The sequence below is a fragment of the Chionomys nivalis genome, chromosome 2, assembly GCF_950005125.1.
Source record: "Chionomys nivalis chromosome 2, mChiNiv1.1, whole genome shotgun sequence".
Lineage (NCBI taxonomy): Eukaryota > Metazoa > Chordata > Mammalia > Rodentia > Cricetidae > Chionomys > Chionomys nivalis.
The window spans coordinates 79,322,707-79,339,139 of record NC_080087.1 but is presented as its reverse complement, the minus strand read 5'-3'; the positions used below and the strand labels follow the sequence as shown (position 1 = coordinate 79,339,139).

The following is a 16,433-nucleotide window of genomic DNA, read 5'->3' as shown; positions in this document are numbered from 1 at the left end:
TGCTACTGGGTCACACCGCTGTGCATCTCTCCACCGTCTCCAGGATCTTGACAGACACTCCAGATCTGCCTAGACAAATGAACCCACGAGGGAATTAGGTCCGACCCCCAGGAAATAATACCTCGTGTTTTCAGAGCTTAAATATGCATAATAATTTGATAACATCCCCCCTGGTTCCCCCTTTCTTAGGGACATAGTGAGGGTGAGGCCCTATAAAAAAAAGCTAAACCAGCCCTTCATTTGGGGTGGGGACTTCCCCAAGAGACTTCCTGTTTCTTGGAGGGATGGGGGTTGGGGGGTAAGACTGTCTAGTCCCAGATGTCAGAAGTGGGCAGGTGAGAACTTAGGTCTGAGGGAGGAAGGGAACTTGGGTTTCCTGCTCCTGGTCGCCTGGCACTGTGGAGGAACAGCTCTCATGAGATCCACGACTCCTGCCAAGGGCTGCTTTAGGAAGGATTTATTAGCACTTAAGTGGCCATGACAGATCTGGGAGGAGGGGGTGACACTAACGAGGCTGCTGTAATCAGCTCTCCTAGAGGCGGCGATTAAGGGCTCATTACCCACTAGAGAGGGAACCCGGGACAGACTTGGGGAAGGACAAGGTTAGGTGGGAGAGTAGGGTGGGGTGTCACTCTGGAGGGACAAAAACTGGGAAGGGGAGACTGCAGGGGAAGAGAAGTGAGGCAGGGATATGGCAGGTGGGGACAGACAGCACAGCAGGATGGGGGATGTCAGTCACGGCTTTTCCAGCTGGACATCTCCAATGTGGAGACTGCCCACATCCTGGTAGGTGCCCTGGAGTCCCCTGGAGATGTCCTCATACATCGAGCAGTCATCAAGATTCAGGCCCTGCAGGGGATAGGGTAGATATCTGTACCCTGGCAGCTGCGGTCCCTGTTCCCAGTCAACCCCAGAGTTCCCACTGCAGACCCCTCCCTGTACACCGGCCCCCTCTGCAGCACCACCCCATCCAGTGCCCACCTCATAAAGATTTTCATCTTCATAGTCATCTGGCATGTCCACACCAAACTTCTCGTTCTGCCACCGCTTCTGTAGGTGATGATTGGCCTCAGTGAGCAAGGGGGAGGTGAAGGGTTTTTCAGACCCTCACATCCCAGCAAGTGCTTTATCAGAAAGATGAATGGACAGGGGGATGGCGAGATGGCTCAGTGGTTAAGAGCACTGGCTGCTCTTCCAGAGGTCCTCAGTTCAATTCCCAGCAACCACATGGTGGCTCACAACCATTTGTAATGAGATCTGGTGCCCTCTCCTGGCCTGCAGGCATACATGCAGGCAGAATACTGTATACATAATAAGTAAATAAATCTAAAAAAAAAAAAAAAAAAGGAAGGGACATGCCCAAGCCCACATATTGGGATCTTGGCAGATACTGTTCTCTGATCCTCTCCTCTCTTTCTCCTTATGGGTTCTCCTGCATCACCTTCCAAGGAGTGCTGGATGTGTTTGCCACTACATTCCACTAACTTCCTCAGGCTTTCTATCTAGCAGGAGCTGCTGGGAACTCACTAGGTGGACCAGGCTGGCCTTGAACTCCCAGAGATCTGCCTGCCTCTGCCTTCTGAGAGCTGCTGGGATCAAAAGTCTAATGCCACCATGCTGGCCCACTACTGCCCTCCAGGGCTGAGGAGTATAATAGTAAGTCAGTGTAACAGCAACTGGCAGTGAATATCTGTAATCCCAGTCCTTGGCAAGCTGAGGCAGGAGGATTATGAATTCCAGACCAATATGATCTATAGAATGAGTTCTGACCCAGCCTGAACTACTTAGCAAGATCCCATCTTCTTTACCTCTCCACTAAAGAGGAAAGAGAAAACAGGTGGTGGCAGCATATGCCTGTAATGGCAGTACTTGGAAGGTGGAGAGAAGAATAAGGCCAGCCAGGGAGATAACAAGTCTGAGGCTAGCCTGGACCAAGATCTGTCGAGAAAGAGAGAGACAGAGACAGAGAGACAGAGAGAAACAGCATTTGGGAGGCAGAGGCAGGTGGATCTTTGTGAGTTCCAGGACAGCCAGAGCTGTTATACAGAAAAACCCTTCCTTGAAAACAAAACAAAGGAAAGGAAAGGAAAACAAAACAAGTCTGGGAGATGCACAGCTGGTAAATCTGTTGCCATTCAAACCCAGGGACATGAATTTGGTCTGGGCATCCTCAGTGGAAGGAATGAAGGGACTCCAGAAAGTTGCTTTGTGCCCCCATACTCACATGCCCAGACTTTCCTACCCACTGTCCATGTACACACACCCATGAGAAATAAAGAAGGGCAGGCATGGTGGCACACACTAATGTCAGCAGCAGAAACTGAGAGGCCTAGACAGATTTCTGTGAGTTCAAGGCCAGCCAGGACTACACAGTGAAACCTCATCTAAAAACATTTAAAAAAAAAAAAAAGTTGCCTTGTGGCCTAGGGAGAAGTAGAGGCTCTGGAGGGACACTGGTCCCCTTTGTCCCTGGTCTTGGCTGCATTTGCAGGGGACTGCTCTTCAGGTGGGGCAGGAGGAGAGGCAGAAGGTATCTAGAGAGGGCCAGTAGGGACACAGTGACACCCCTGGAGCTCAGGACCGCTCCACAATTTTCTTGCTACATTAGGGGGTACTCTCAGTCTTCCAAACTTTGGAGGAGGAACCTCAGAATCTAGAGGACCAGCTAGACACTGGGAGTCATAGTCCAAGCCCGGCAAGCCCAGATGACTTGTGGGGTGTCACTTGGAGGACTCACCCTGAATAGTAGCAATGTCCCTGGCACTACTGCACAGAACAGCAGGATGATGCCCTCGGCTGTGATGATACGGTTCTTGGTGCCTTCCCCCATGTCCAGGAAGGGTCTAGGGACTGGCTCTGTGAAGACAGGGAGTCTCAGTGTCCCCTCCTCTCCCAGCCCTGCCCCTTGTGAGGTCAGGGAGCCCTAAAGCCACCATCCTGCCTGGTGAGAACCCGTGTGCTGCTAGTTCAGGTCCAGGAGGGAGGAACTGGTTGGCTCGCACGCAAGCAGTGTTCTGGATGGAGCAGGGAACCCGAGGGACAGCATCCCTTGCTACTCACTACGCACTCGGAGGTAGGTGCCGCAGGAGAATTTTCTCTTGCCGTTTTCTTCCACGTGGCATCTGTAGAGGCCCCTGTGGCTCTTGTTTACATTGGGGATGACCAGCTCATCACCTCTGAGCCCCTGACCAGAACCCATAAACACTGAGGGGATGGAGATGTTGGAGTTGTACACAAAACCGTACCACCACGTGATATTAGGTTTGTTGCCATTGTGCTTGCAGACGAGGCGGGCCTCATCCCCCACGTTCACTGTCACTGATGGTGGGATGTCTATCTTCAGGGCCTGGCATCCAGGGCCTGTGGAGAGATGAGAACAGATTAGTAGGTCAGAGACTGGAGGTGGCCCCGATTGCCCCGATCCAGAGCCCTTCACACCAGTGCTCTTGGGAGTGGAGTGGTCCTGATGGTGATGACATCTCTAGAAAGAGAGTAGATGCTGGGAGAGCTGCCTTGTGGCTTCTTGCCACCATTGCTCCATTGCATTTTACTTTCCTAACACCAGCAGGGGCCTGCTGTAGAGAGCTCCCCGGACCCTCAGAGACTTCCCCTTCATTGGGAAGGAATGGGAGCCATTATTCCCAGCTCTTAGGAACCTCCACCGGCCCTGGAGTGAGGGCCCAGTTTAGACCCAGGGTGGGCAGGGCCCAGCATCACTCCCTCTATTGGAAGAGGTGGTACTCCCCTCCTGCAGCCACCCTGAGTCTGTCCTTTTGTGCCTAGGCTGTTTCTGCCTCTGCAATTTAAATGTCAACTTAGGGATCAGGGACTGAACTCTGTCTGGGGGGAGGGAGCTGAGAGAGACAAGGGTGGACTGGTGGTTATGGTGTCAACTGTGTTTATCTTGAAAGCCCCAGTTATCAGCCTCCCCAGGACCACATTGGCTTGTGGCCACCTTCCTGAGCATAGCAGGAAAGAGGAAGGCCAGAAGTGAAGAAGAAAAGCTGGAGGAAGAAGAAGCTGGGCAACTTCATGGTAATGGGCTCAGACAGCAGTGCTCAGACAGCAGCGCTCCACTCTCCGCTGGTTCCCAGCATCAGTCACGTGAGTGGATGACCTTCGCCTCTTAAAGCCTGGTCAGTGTGGTCACACTTGGTGAGGGAGGGGAATGGAATCTGATGAGGCACTCCCTCCCTTTCCCTCGGGACACCTCCCTCAGTCCACACTTACTTCAGTTCCTCATTCTGACTTACGGAGATATGATTTTGTGTTGTGGGGCATGGTGGGCTTGGGCCTAACAGTGGACTTTCCTGAGCCTCCTCCAAACCATCTGATACAGAAAGCCCCCTCCACCCCCCCCCCCCGCCGGTTCCCTGTTGTTGCTCCTTTTATTTCTGAATAGGTCTCAGTAAGTTGCCCAGGCTAGCCATGATAGGGCAGAACTCATTATGTAGCCCAGGCTGGCCTCAAATGCAATATTCTTCCCTCCTGCTTCAATCTCCTGAGTTCTGGTATTACTTTAAAGGGTGTGCGCTATGCATCAACCTGTCTGGCTTCCCTCAGCTTCTGGCTCTACTATCCACCCCTCCTGTCAGCGGTACCCCCAAATCCCCTGCCCACCAACGCCAGTACCTTCCCTTTGGCCACATTACCTAGGCAGGCTTCCGCCAGGAAGAGAAGGAGAAGAGGCAGGACTCCGAGACCCTCTGACATTTTCTACCAGTGGGTTGATTAGTCTGGGTTGCAGTAGCCCTCGGGTACCAGATTCCACCCCAAACTCCGCCTCACTTCCTGTTTGGCCCCGGACGGAGATGGGCTCCAGTGGCCCTTATTTGCCATGTGTTTCAGGCCCTGAGTGCTGAGGAACAGTGCTGCACCTGGGCCGGCCACAATTCCCTTGAGTCTCTAGTGCTGGGGTGGGGCAGAGTCTGGTTCAGGCCGCTGAACCTGCAGAAGGATCCTGGGAGCTTGGGGGAGGCAGGCAGGTCCTCATGCTACTACTCAGCTTTGGCTTCCCATCTCGTTAACACTGGGGCAAACCTGTCAGCTCCCCCACCCTTTTCTTTCCAAACCTACCTTTTCTCTTTCTCAAGAAAGGCTGGCCTTGGATTCACTATGCCGGTGAAAATCTTTTCGTCATTGTTTATTTATAGTCACCTTTTATTTTTTTAATCAGCAAAGCTTTATTTATTTAATGTATGTGTTTGCATTCATGTATGTATGCATGTGTGCCATGTGTGTGCCTGGTGCCTGTGGAGACCAGAAGAGGGCTACAGATCCCCTGGAGATGGAACTGCCGCCGCTGTCTGAAGATGCCCCTGAGATCACGATCCTCTGCCTTTTCCTCACTATTGCTATTACAGATGTGATCCACCACGCCGGGTTTTCCTTTCATGACGTTGGGGATAAAACTGGGATTAAAACTGGGATCTCGTGCCTGCCAGGTGACTGCTCGGCCACTGAACTACACCCCAGCCGTGGAGGGCAAAGTGGACCATCCTCCACTTTACAGAGGAGGAAACCGAGGCTCAGTGAGGGGAAGCAACCACTTGCTCGGTGCTGTCCAGTCTGTGGTGGAATGGACCCGCTGAGGGCGTGCTGGCTCATGCCCGCAATCCCAGCCTTTGGGAGGCTGTGGTATGTGTAACTGAGAGGCTTGCCTGGGCTACATAAGAAATAGGCAGATGGGGGCGGGTGGCGGGTGACAGAGAGTTCACTGGTTAGCCAGTATATTGAGCTCCAGGTGAGCCTGTTTTCATTTTGTTTTAAAGGTGAGGGACTCATTGATTAAGGGAACTCATTTCTCTTGTTGATGAACTAGGTTCAATTCCTAGCATTCACATGATGGTTCGTAATCATACATATAAATACTAAATAAATAAAAAAACTAAAAATTTTTTTTCTTTTTTCTTTTTTTTTTTTTGAGACCGGTTTTCTCTGTAGCCCTGGCTGTTCTGGAACTCACTATGTAGACAAGGCTGGCCATAAACTCGGAGATCTTTTTAAAAATTTTTTAAAAGCTAGGCAGTCATGGCCCACAAAAAAAAAAAAATCTGTTTTATACCCAGGGAAATGGAGCGATTGAGATACTAATTTAGTAGTTAGGCAGTTTTCACTTATGTGAAGACATGGCAAGAGAAATTATTAAAATGGCTGTATTGGCATATGCCTATAATCCCAGAATTTGGGAGGCAGAGACAGATAAAGGCAAGTTCCAGGTCACCCAGTGACTCAGACTCTATCTCAGACAAACCAAACCAAATCAAAACAAGCTAGGCAGTCGTAGCGCACACCTTTAATCCCAATACTTGGGAAACAGAGGCAGGTGGGTCTCTGTGAGTTCAAGGCCAGCCTGGTCTAGAGTGAATTTCAGGTCAACCGAAGCTGCAGACTTGCAGATTCTCTTCAGACAAAACAAATTAAAACCCGGGCGGTGGTGGCGCACGCCTTTAATCCCAGCACTTGGGAGGCAGAGGCAGGTGGATCTCTGTGAGTTCGAGACCAGCCTGGTCTACAAGAGCTAGTTCCAGGACAGGCTCCAAAAACCACAGAGAAACCCTGTCTCGAAAAACCAAAAAAAAAAAAAAAATTAAAATAACAACAAAAGGGGGTAGAGGCATGAGGATCGTTAAGATTGCCAGGCCAGCTGAGCTACATAAGACCCTGTCTCAACAAACCCCAAACCAGGCTGGAGAGACAAGATGGCTCAGCTGTGTAAGAGCACAAAGAGTTCCTGCTGAGGACCTGAGTTCCACGCCCCACACTCACGGGGTGGATTACAACCGTTAAGTCCAGTTTCAGAGGGTCCAGCCTCTTCTGAAGAACATGTGGGCTCATGCACACATGTAGTACACACACACACACACACACACACACACACACACACACAATACCTCCCTAAGTAGAAAAAAAATGAAAAATAATTCGAGCTGGGTGGTGGTGGCACATGCCTTTTGTTATGCCCAGATCAGGAGTCCCCACGAAACCAACCAGGAGACCAAGTCCTGTATGTAAAGGCAAGGAACCTTTATTATCACACAAGTCTGCAAACTCGTCTCTCCATATGCCCAGTGTATTGTAGTGATCGGAGAGCCCCGAGCTCAGGTACAGTTGGGTTTTTATAGTAGCAAAGGTGGGGGTGGTTGAGGGATTTCTAAGGTTTAGGACCCCTGATTGGCTGACATTTGTCTAGGGGTGTCCTGGTGAAAAGCTATGGGTGTGTGCAGGCAGGTATGATCCTGTCTACAATGGTTGGAACGTTAGGAATTTCCTTTGGATGGTCTGTTCCTGGGTGGTGTCTGGGTAGTCTCAGTTTGTGGTCTTTATCAGAACCAGGTATTGCCCCAGGGTAAACAAACTACTGAGACTCAGGCCTCTAGTGAGCTTGTCGTGGTTGGGTCCTACACCTTTAATCCTAGCATTTGGGAGGCAGAGGCAGGTGAATCTCTTGAGTTTGAGGTCAGCTTTGTCTACAGAGAAAAGAAACCCTGTCTTGCAAAACCAAAGAACCAAACAAAAGCAAAAAGAGAAAAAGGAGAGAGAGACTAATTTGAAAGCCACTGAGGAGTAGCTGAGCAGTACAGCACTTAGCAGCTTTGGTGAGGTCCCAGGTTCAATTCTTAGAACATCAACAAAACAAAAACCACATTCATAGCAGGATGTTTTTTTGCTTGAACAATCGTGAAACAATTCCAAGGTACATTTGCAGGAGAAAGGACATGCTGTAGAACGTTCAATAGGGCAGCTGAAAGCCGCAGAGCAGCGGTCAAGTCAGTGTCAGAAATGGGGGAAATGGGGAGGAGAAAAACCCGGGTGTAGGTAATGGGGTTGACACTGCCTGCTGTTTGGGGACAATGGTCTGTGATAAAGACAAATGTGTACGCCCGCCCGTGACTTTCACCTCTAGGGAAGGAGGACTGGGCTGGGGAAGGACTCAAATAGTTTCACACAGCTTCTTTTCTTACTCCCCCCATGGGTTTTTCTCTGTAGCTTTGGAGTTCCCCATCCTGAAACTCACTTTGTAGATCAGGCTGGTCTTGAATTTACAGAAATCAACCTGTCTCTGCCTCCCGAGTGCTGGGATTAAAGGTGTGTGCCACCATTACCTGGCTTTGACTTTGTAGTTACCCCCCCCCCCCCCCCCGGCGAGATTATGTTGCCTTGGAGCCTGTCCTGGCACTAGCTCTGTAGACCAGACTGGCCTCACACTCACAGAGATCCGCCCGCCTCTGCCTCCCCGAGAGCTGGGATTAAAGGTGTGCGCCACCACGCCTAGCTCTGTAGTATTTAGTGTCTTTATTCCCTACTACGTTTGGTTCTGTTTGGAATGGAACTCTGGGCCTCTCCTGTGCCAGGCAAAGTTTTAGCTACTGAGTTACAATTGACTTCTCTTGCATAATACTTTTTCCTATTATTTTTTAAAGCTATTTAAGATGCTTTGCTTGCCGGGCAGCGGTGGCGCACGCCTTTAATCCCAGCACTCGGGAGGCAGAGGCAGGCGGATCTCTGTGAGTTTAAGGCCAGCCTTAAACTAGAAGAGCTAGTTCCAGGACATGCTCCAAAGCTACAGAGAAATCTTGTCTCGAAAAACCAAAAAAAAAAAAAAAAAAAAAAAAAAAAAAAAGCTTTGCTTGCATATATATCTGTCAGTCAGAGCCCAGACAATTGTGAGTTGCCATACGGGTCTCCTCTAAGAGCAGCCAATGCTCTTGCTCTTAACTGCTGAGTTCTCTCTCCAGCCCCACTTGGGGGTGGGGTAGAGACAAAGATGGCCTTTCTCTGTGTAGCCCTGGAACTTTGGTTTGCAGACCAGCCTGGCTTTGAACTCCTTAGACCTATTTGCCACCACTGCCCGGCTGGCATTCTGTGCAGGTGTGTCTTGCTCTTGGGTATGCACATAAGTGTAGGTGTCCCTGAGGCCACAGTATTGAATCCCCTAGAGCTGAAGTTACAGTAGTGAGCCTTCTGATATGGATGCTAGGAACTGAACTGAGGTCTCTTCAGAGTAACAAGTGTTCTCAACTCGGAAGCCATACTCAAAGCCATGGGTGGGGAGCTTTGCAAGGCTGCTTTGAATACTGTTTTACATGCCTGAAATATTTCATAACTTAAAAATAGGCCAAGTGGCCCAAATGTGTGGTGCAGGACTGTAATCCCAGCATTGTGAAGGTGGACACAGCAGGGGGCCAGGAGCTCCAGGTCATTGTGCTAAAAAAACTATTACTTGGGCTTCAAGACCAAGGTCAGCTGATTTATATCGAGTCCATTTCTCCTGTTTGGTAGTAATGACCCCCTTTTATGAGCTTGGTGATATCACCAAGAGAGCACTCAGTAGTCCCCGAAGCTTACTTCCCCTTCTCTTCACAACCTGCCACCTCCCACCCACATTGCGAGGTGCCTGCCTTTGGAGGGCAGGACAGCTGGTCTCCAGTTCCAAGCTGCTACTCAGGGAACCTCAGACCAACCACAACTCAACTTTCTCGGTAGTGGCAGTGGCTGCAGCTAAGCAACTTCATTACATGTGATCAGCTGGGCCAAAACATTCCTCTTCACTTGACCACAGAAAGGGACCCGCCTGAGCTCAGGCTTGAGGTGGACTGCATGGGTTGACACAGGCCACATCCTCACAGCCTTGACGCATCCAGTTACCCAGGGTTTGTCCCTCCAAATGCTGTAGGATACCCATCCCAAGAAGCTTGCTGGACACAGAAAACTGCCTGTCCCCATGCTTCAACCTGGGAGGGGCGGTACTCATGTGGCTTGAAAACACAAGTGTCCTCTGCAGAGAGCCAGTTTTACCTGGCATGTGGCTGATTGTTACAGATTGGGGAGGAGGATGGTGAGGCAGAGACATATAATTTCAAAATCCAGAGCCTCCCTTGAGATAGGGCTGATTGACCTGGGAAGCTGCCAGGATGACTCGGGCTAGGCTGGCCTTCTGGAGAGCTCAGGCCCAGCATATTCAACTGTACAGTTACTTGGCACTCCTTACAGGCACCATGACATCAGGCAGGATTGCAGCATCTACCTTCCATCCTTTAGTGGAGGATGGTAGGACAACCAGGGGAAGGGAAGGTCACTATGCTGCCCTCTCACAATCCAAAACTTTCTCTTCTTGGGAACACATCTGCAGCCCAGCCCTGCTATCAGCTGACACCACAACTCTACTGGTGTCTTGGGATTCCCAGGGAAGCCCTGCATTAAAAGACAAAACCAAGGGCTGGAGAGATGGCTCAGAGGTTAAAGAGCATTGCCTGCTCTTCCAAAGGTCCTGAGTTCAATTCCCAGCAACCACATGGTGGCTCACAACCATCTGTAATGGGGTCTGGTGCCCTCTTCTGGCCTGCAGGCATACACACAGACAGAATGTTGTATACATAATAAATATTAAAAAAAAAAACAACCAAGAAATCAAAAGCAGACCCAGACCAGGATTATGAATGAGGCAATTTATTAATCCAGCATCCTTTGTTCTAATGCTTCTTGTTGGCAGCTGCCACCTGTGAGAAGACAGAAGGATCAGTGAGTGGTCTAAAGGCTTTGTCATGGCTCACTACCCAGAGCCACGCCCTCTGCCCCACTACTGCAGACACCTCCAGCTTTAGTCACTGTCCCAAGGGTAAGGTCACTGTGTCAACGTTTGTGTCTTGTCCTCTACTGAGATCCCAAGCTCAAAGCTAAAGTCTTCCAAGAACCTCAGTAGAGGTGCAGTCTGTAGCAGAGAAAATCAGGCATGGGGTGCCTTGTTAGACCCCAGGGGCTCTGCTTTTTTTTGGGTGAGATCACCCAACCCAAAAGGTAGTGGGAATGAAGTCACCCTACAGTGACTTGCTTGGTCTGTGCCTAAACCAGTCTACCACCCCAATCTCCACCTCCCCCCTAAATTGCTTGCATGTGGTGCCTAGTAAGTATGAGGACCAAGTTAGAGCAGAATCCTTAACCAAGGTGATCTGTATGGAGGGGAGGGACAGCACTGCAGAAAGGTACAGTTCACTCAAAGCAGCCTGGTTCTGCAGCAGACCTTAAGTGGTTTTTCCCTGCCCCAGTGTGACTTTCTCTGGCTGTGTCCCAATGGAGAAAAGGAGCTGGTGCACCCCTCACCTGTCCGGCAATCCTGTCCAGATCTCTCTGTCCCTGAGGTGTTAGCTTGCGGCCCCTGTGCAAAAGAGAAAAATTAATTCTTGGCTGAGCACAGCCCAACCCCGCCTCTTGGGGGAAGACAGAAGAAAGCACCGAGCAAGGGAGCCACATTCTTCTTGCCAAGCCCCACTCATGCCCAAGCCAGCTGCATCCTAAGGAGCTGGAAGGCAGGAGTGGGAGACCCCTGGGAGCTGACGAGGTGTCGTTTGTGCAAGCATTAGATCAAAAGCCGCGAAAAATCAATTGGGAAAAGTTAACGAGCAGGCTAATGAAAGTGGACAGTCGCTAAATTACCTTCTCAGAGCCAGAGAGGTCTGGGTGAGGGCCTCACTGTTTGCTTTCTGAAGGCCCTGTACCTCCATTTGTAGGGAGGCCCAACAGCTTCACCACAAAGTCACCAATGGGCAATGACCATCCTAATTCCGGCACAACCCTGCATACCCATCTTGGTCCTTTTCCACCATTTTCAGTCCCTCCAGGGCTTGGAGAACGCGGCGGGCCACACTCTTGGAGCCTCTGCTGAAGTGGCTGGGCCTGACACCGTTTCTCTGCCGTCCTCCATAGATCTTGGTCATGGAGCCAACCCCGGCACCACCACGCAGGTACAGGTGCCGTGCTGTAGAGGCTGGAGGTGGGGCAAGAGGGAGTCTGAGGATCATTCTTTCTACATTCACTGTGTCGAGTGAGGCAACTTCTCACCACTTTACAGAGCAAACAGAACATGCACCAAAACTGGGGCTTGACACCCCTGGTTCTCCCTTCCCTGTAACTTTCCCAAGGGTGACCATCTCCACATGCCTGCGGCAGGACAGTGAAAAAGGAACTGACTGCTTTACAGTACAGCTTAGCCCTGGAGAACGAGGCCAAGATCTGGCAGGGCAGTCACGTTGTTGTGGGTACCATAAACTTGGAATCTCAGCCATGGATACAGGACTGTTCCTGCAGGCAGCCTCCTGGCCTGTCAAACAAGCTTTGGCAAAACCTCGAAGGCCATGCCCCAAGGCGCTGAGTGGTGCTGCCTGCCATTCTCTGCATCATGCATTATCCTTCACATTCTCAAGCAGAAAATAAAAAGTCCCAGAAGTGACATAACCCTGGGGATCCTGGGGCCCAGGCAATTCAATAGTCCCACAGAACATTTATAAAAACAAGACTCACAGCCCATGCGCCACTACCCAGGTCCCATGCCATTTAGGCAACAAGGGACTTGGGCCACCTGGCTAGGAAATACAGGGATATCTTCATCCCCTAAAGCAAAAATCAGGCAGTCATTCTAAATCTGGCCCCACTGCCACCTCTCTTCTGGCACCCAGGAGCCACCAGGTTAAGTAGAAATTTACTTTAGTGACTCCAGCCAGGTTATGTGGGTTCCCCTGATATGCTTACTCGCCTTGCTCCCACAGCCGGCTGCTAACCTCAGATTTTTTTAAAACCATATACCTGCCAAGACTGACAGACTCACGTGGTGTCACTTCCCATCTTCTTGCAAGGTGACACCAAGACGACTCCACCTTTAAGACCAACTCAAATGCTCCACAGCCACCACCCTACCCAACGCCAGGACCCATCATCACCCATCATCTGCTCTCTTCCTCAGGGCACAGGACCAGGGATTAGATTAGCCTGGGCACAGCAGGTGCCTGAATCTCCTGCACTGCTATACCCCCCCCCCCCCCCCCCCGCGTCTGTACAACAGTACCAAAGGAAAGCAACTGCCCCAGCAGGCACAGTGGCCAGGCAGGGAGGAAACTGCAGCAAAGCTCACCAGCTTCTCTAATGGGGATTTACAGTCCTTTTCAGTACCACAGAACCATCAGCTAATTATAAGGCACTCACTGCCACCCCAAATCTGCATGCATTTCCTTTTGATTTTTGAAAGGACTTACTTAGAGGCTGCAAACAGCAAGTTGAAGCTCACTTCTTTCTCTCTTCCTCAACAAGACCCTGGGCTCTAGCACATTTTTAAGGCAAAACTTTAGGCAAATCCATAGAATTGCTGCTGAATTTTAGAGGATTAACGAGACAGGACGTTGGCCCTCAATGTCTTCCCACTGCCCTAGGGAGCTGTGCCCAGGAGGGGCTGATGTCCTTCATCTGAACTCAGTTCAGGAGGCACTGCAGCTTAGCAGTGCGAGTGGCGGCCCCATCTTCACCAACGGTGTGAAGTGTTGGATGAGGAACCTTGTAATCTTTCACCCTGACCCGTTCTCAGCCAAACTAAGGAAAAACTGCTTTCCTAGCCCCAATTCACCCTTCTACTGGCTCCTCAGTCACTGAACTTCTCTGGCCCTAACCCATCACCTCTGAACCCCACGCCCACAGCCTTTCCTCACCCCCAAACAAACACAAGCCTGCTACCTCACTGCACTCTAGCCCCAAATACAAGCACAAGCACCGGGATTACAAGCCTGCAGACCTGGTCCCAAACTCAAGATTCCATTCATTGCCAACACCTTTCCACTTTTAGGCTTGGAATGCAGCCCAGAGTGCTCGCCTAGCATATACAGAGCCAGAATCCAACCCTCAGCACCTGGGAGGCAGAGGGCACCCTGGTCTCTTGGCGAATTCCTGGCCAAACAGGGTGTACATGGTGAGAACCCATCTCTAAATACAAGCCAGCAGTGACAAAGGTGGAAGGGTCACATGATCAACTGGTGGACCCAGGACATGCATGACCCCCCCCCAATACCAACCCTGAAAAAGACAACCAATTTTGCCTGAGAGGTACACAACACCTTTACTAACCACTCTACCCAGAGAAAACCACTATCCTTCCTCTTGCAATGCCAAATCCAAGCTGTACCAAGCGGAGCATCTCAATGTCTGTGTGCCTGCTTCTGAGACGGGAAGAAGGGCATATTTTAGCTAGGCCTCACCACTGCTGTAGGCAGGGAAGCCACTTTCCCTACATCACCCTCATCCTTTAAAAAAATAAAAAATTGCGCTGGCAGGTGGATGCACCGACCTTTTCCCACACTGTGGAATTGACCTTTTGGTTTTCAGAGGCTGTGTTGAGTCATGATGGTCCCTGTGCCCATGCCAAAGCCTGAAACAAAGTGGATCCCATGGACATTTGACTTAATAAACGCTAATATAAATTTATAGACTGCTTCACATTTTGAAGTGATGAGCAATGTGTTTCCTATGACCCGGTGAGTTCTCAGGTAGGGGGTCCCTTAGCAGAGGCCAATATTAGATGCTGTGACCTTGGCACAACCCAGCACTGATCCCATCCTGCAGAGCTAACCAGACTATAGCATACAGAACACCAAAACATCCGAATAGGACCCATAGCTCCAGAGAGAAAAGTTTTCTCTTGGGCGCTCAGAGCCGTAAGTGCCCTCTGAGAACAGGAGCAGCACCCCAACTTGCCTATCTTTCAGTAGAGAATCGCCTGGTAGAGATGGATCTGAATTAGAATGTTACACAATGGATACTGTCAGAGACTCTCAAGTGAGCACCTATAAGTAGTCATTAGAGCATGAGGTCTGTCTCTTCCTAGCACAGTTGAGAGGGGAAGGGGTTCCTGCCTGGGGTCACCCAGCTCCCCATTCCCAGCCAAAGTCCCCAGTTCTCACCAGCTCGTGTGTAGAACCAGTTCTCATCATAGGGGGCAAGCTCTTTATGTTTGGCCAGCTTGACTGTGTCCACCCATTCGGGGACTTTCAGCTTCCCGGACCTGGGACCAAAAGAATCGAGAAAAGGACATTTTAGAAATTTCCATAAAATTACTTCCGATCCCCGAAACCATTCCCCGTCAACAGAACCAACTCGGAAAAAGCAGGATAGGTGCTAGCATATGAACAGGGACAACACGGAAACATGGCCATCCTAGGCCTAATTCAGAAAAGGCCCCAACAAGAGGCCATTCAGATTAGCTTTGGGGTCACAGCTCCGGCCCGACGCTTACTTTTTGAGGAAGGCTGCCAGAGCTCTGACGAACTCCTGCTGGTTAACGTCTTTTACAGTAACTCCAGGCATCTGGGAGGAAAGGCAAGTATGTCAATAGGAGGCTTGGTTCGAAAAACTGACGCGGTTCCAGGTCAACAGCAACCCCAAGACTCTCCCATCCAGACCGAAGCCCCAACATCCTCCCCGCCTTTCGCCAAGTGCAGCCCGGCTCTTCCAGGTTCAACAGAGCTCCCGGGTGCCCACGGCATGCGGATCACAAGCCGGCGTGGTGACCGCGTGGGAAGACTCCTCCACATCCCTCTCCCTCAGCCCACGTTCCCGGGCACTCCACTCACCCCTCCGCTGCCCACCTATAACCCCTTTTGGACTCCCGGATTTGTAGCCATAGGCATGTCCGGGCCTGCCGCTCGCACGTGGCCGCGGCTCCAAGGGGCGGAGCGACCCCGCGCCGGGCTTCCTGCGGTCCCCGGCACGAGCTCTTGGGGCCAGACAGCCCGGCCCCGTGGCCCCGCGCACAGCCCGACTCAGAGCTCTCGCTTACCGTGCGGCCTCCGCGCTGCTAGCCAGGGGAAAGGGAACGACGGGGTTTCCCGGGCGCACAAGTCGGGTGTCAGTCTCGCGAGAGTTCGGAGTGCTCGCGAGAGCGGCTAGACCAGCGTCTCCGCCTCTCTGAGGGCGAATATGGCTTCGTCTCCACCTAAAATGGGAGGGCCTGTAAGAGGAAGGGGTGGAGAAGGCAGGAGAAGGGACAGGGGACGAGAGGAGGCGGGCTGTTTCCTCTTTCCGTTTTTTCGGGCGTGTTGCGAAACCGGAGAGAGGAGAACGTGGCTTCGTTTGAGCCTCGTGTGTCTGGTGGGAACAGAAGTGGCGGAAACTACTGAGGGCGGAAGGAAAGCCGGGTTCTGCGTGGTGGCGTTTTCCCTGGCCGGAAGTGGGAGTAGTAAGGGCGGAACCGAGACGGGAAATGTAGTGAAGAGGCAAGGATGACATGTGGCGATCACCCCCTTTTGTCCTAGCACTAGTATTCGCGAGACCGGGACTACACGGAAGCCCCACCCTTCTTTGGGCGGAAATTGCTTCAGCTTGCTTACCGCAGCAGAGTGGAACTAAGGCGTTGGAAGCGGGGGAGGAGATTAGGGCAGGGACTACGAGGCAGGGGCGGGACCTTGATCGAGGTTCCGCTCTGCCATCTAGCGCCGGAATCCGATTGCTCAACCCGTTAGTCTCGCCTCATTTGACCCTTTAAAATCATCATTCAGGTTTATCTGTGTAACGTTATTATTTTTGTTGTTGTTGTTTTGAGACAGGTCTTCATTTAGCCAAGTCTGGAACTTTGTCTTTATCCAAGGTTGTCTCTGAACTCACGATCCCCCTGCTTCAAG

The 16,433-nt window shown here is 51.2% G+C and overlaps 2 protein-coding genes across 2 annotated transcripts; both read right to left on the bottom strand.

Annotated features, from left to right (window-relative positions):
• Positions 1-455: 455 nt before the first annotated feature.
• Cd79a (CD79a molecule) lies at positions 456-4,755 on the bottom strand. The gene is made up of 5 exons (XM_057762824.1): positions 4,653-4,755; positions 3,061-3,360; positions 2,738-2,856; positions 982-1,050; positions 456-849 (listed from the first exon to the last, which is right to left on the bottom strand). The coding sequence occupies exons 1-5, from the start codon at positions 4,711-4,713 to the stop codon at positions 736-738; spliced, it is 663 nt and encodes a 220-aa protein (XP_057618807.1). The 5' UTR covers positions 4,714-4,755; the 3' UTR covers positions 456-735.
• Positions 4,756-10,434: 5,679 nt separating this feature from the next.
• On the bottom strand, positions 10,435-15,676 carry Rps19 (ribosomal protein S19). Its single transcript, XM_057763330.1, has 6 exons — positions 15,593-15,676; positions 15,050-15,120; positions 14,718-14,818; positions 11,581-11,764; positions 11,101-11,155; positions 10,435-10,499 (listed from the first exon to the last, which is right to left on the bottom strand). Exons 2-6 carry the CDS (start codon positions 15,118-15,120, stop codon positions 10,473-10,475), a joined length of 438 nt encoding a protein of 145 aa, XP_057619313.1. The 5' UTR covers positions 15,593-15,676; the 3' UTR covers positions 10,435-10,472.
• Between the last annotated feature and the right edge of the window lie 757 nt (positions 15,677-16,433).

Bases quoted from the DNA above. Each gene is read 5' to 3' on its own strand.
- Cd79a (XM_057762824.1), bottom strand. From the start codon at position 4,713: ATGTCAGAGGGTCTCGGAGTCCTGCCTCTTCTCCTTCTCTTCCTGGCG. The intron at 3,361-4,652 runs GTAATGTGGCCA...ATCTCTCCACAG, and splicing joins CCTGGCGGAAGCCTGCCTAG to GCCCTGGATGCCAGGCCCTG. The intron at 1,051-2,737 runs GTGAGTCCTCCA...CATCACCTACAG, and splicing joins GGACATTGCTACTATTCAGG to AAGCGGTGGCAGAACGAGAA.
- Rps19 (XM_057763330.1), bottom strand. From the start codon at position 15,120: ATGCCTGGAGTTACTGTAAAAGACGTTAACCAGCAGGAGTTCGTCAGA. The intron at 11,765-14,717 runs GTGAGAACTGGG...CCCCACCTCCAG, and splicing joins CTGGTTCTACACACGAGCTG to CCTCTACAGCACGGCACCTG. The intron at 10,500-11,100 runs GTGAGGGGTGCA...GTCTTCTCACAG, and splicing joins TGGACAGGATTGCCGGACAG to GTGGCAGCTGCCAACAAGAA.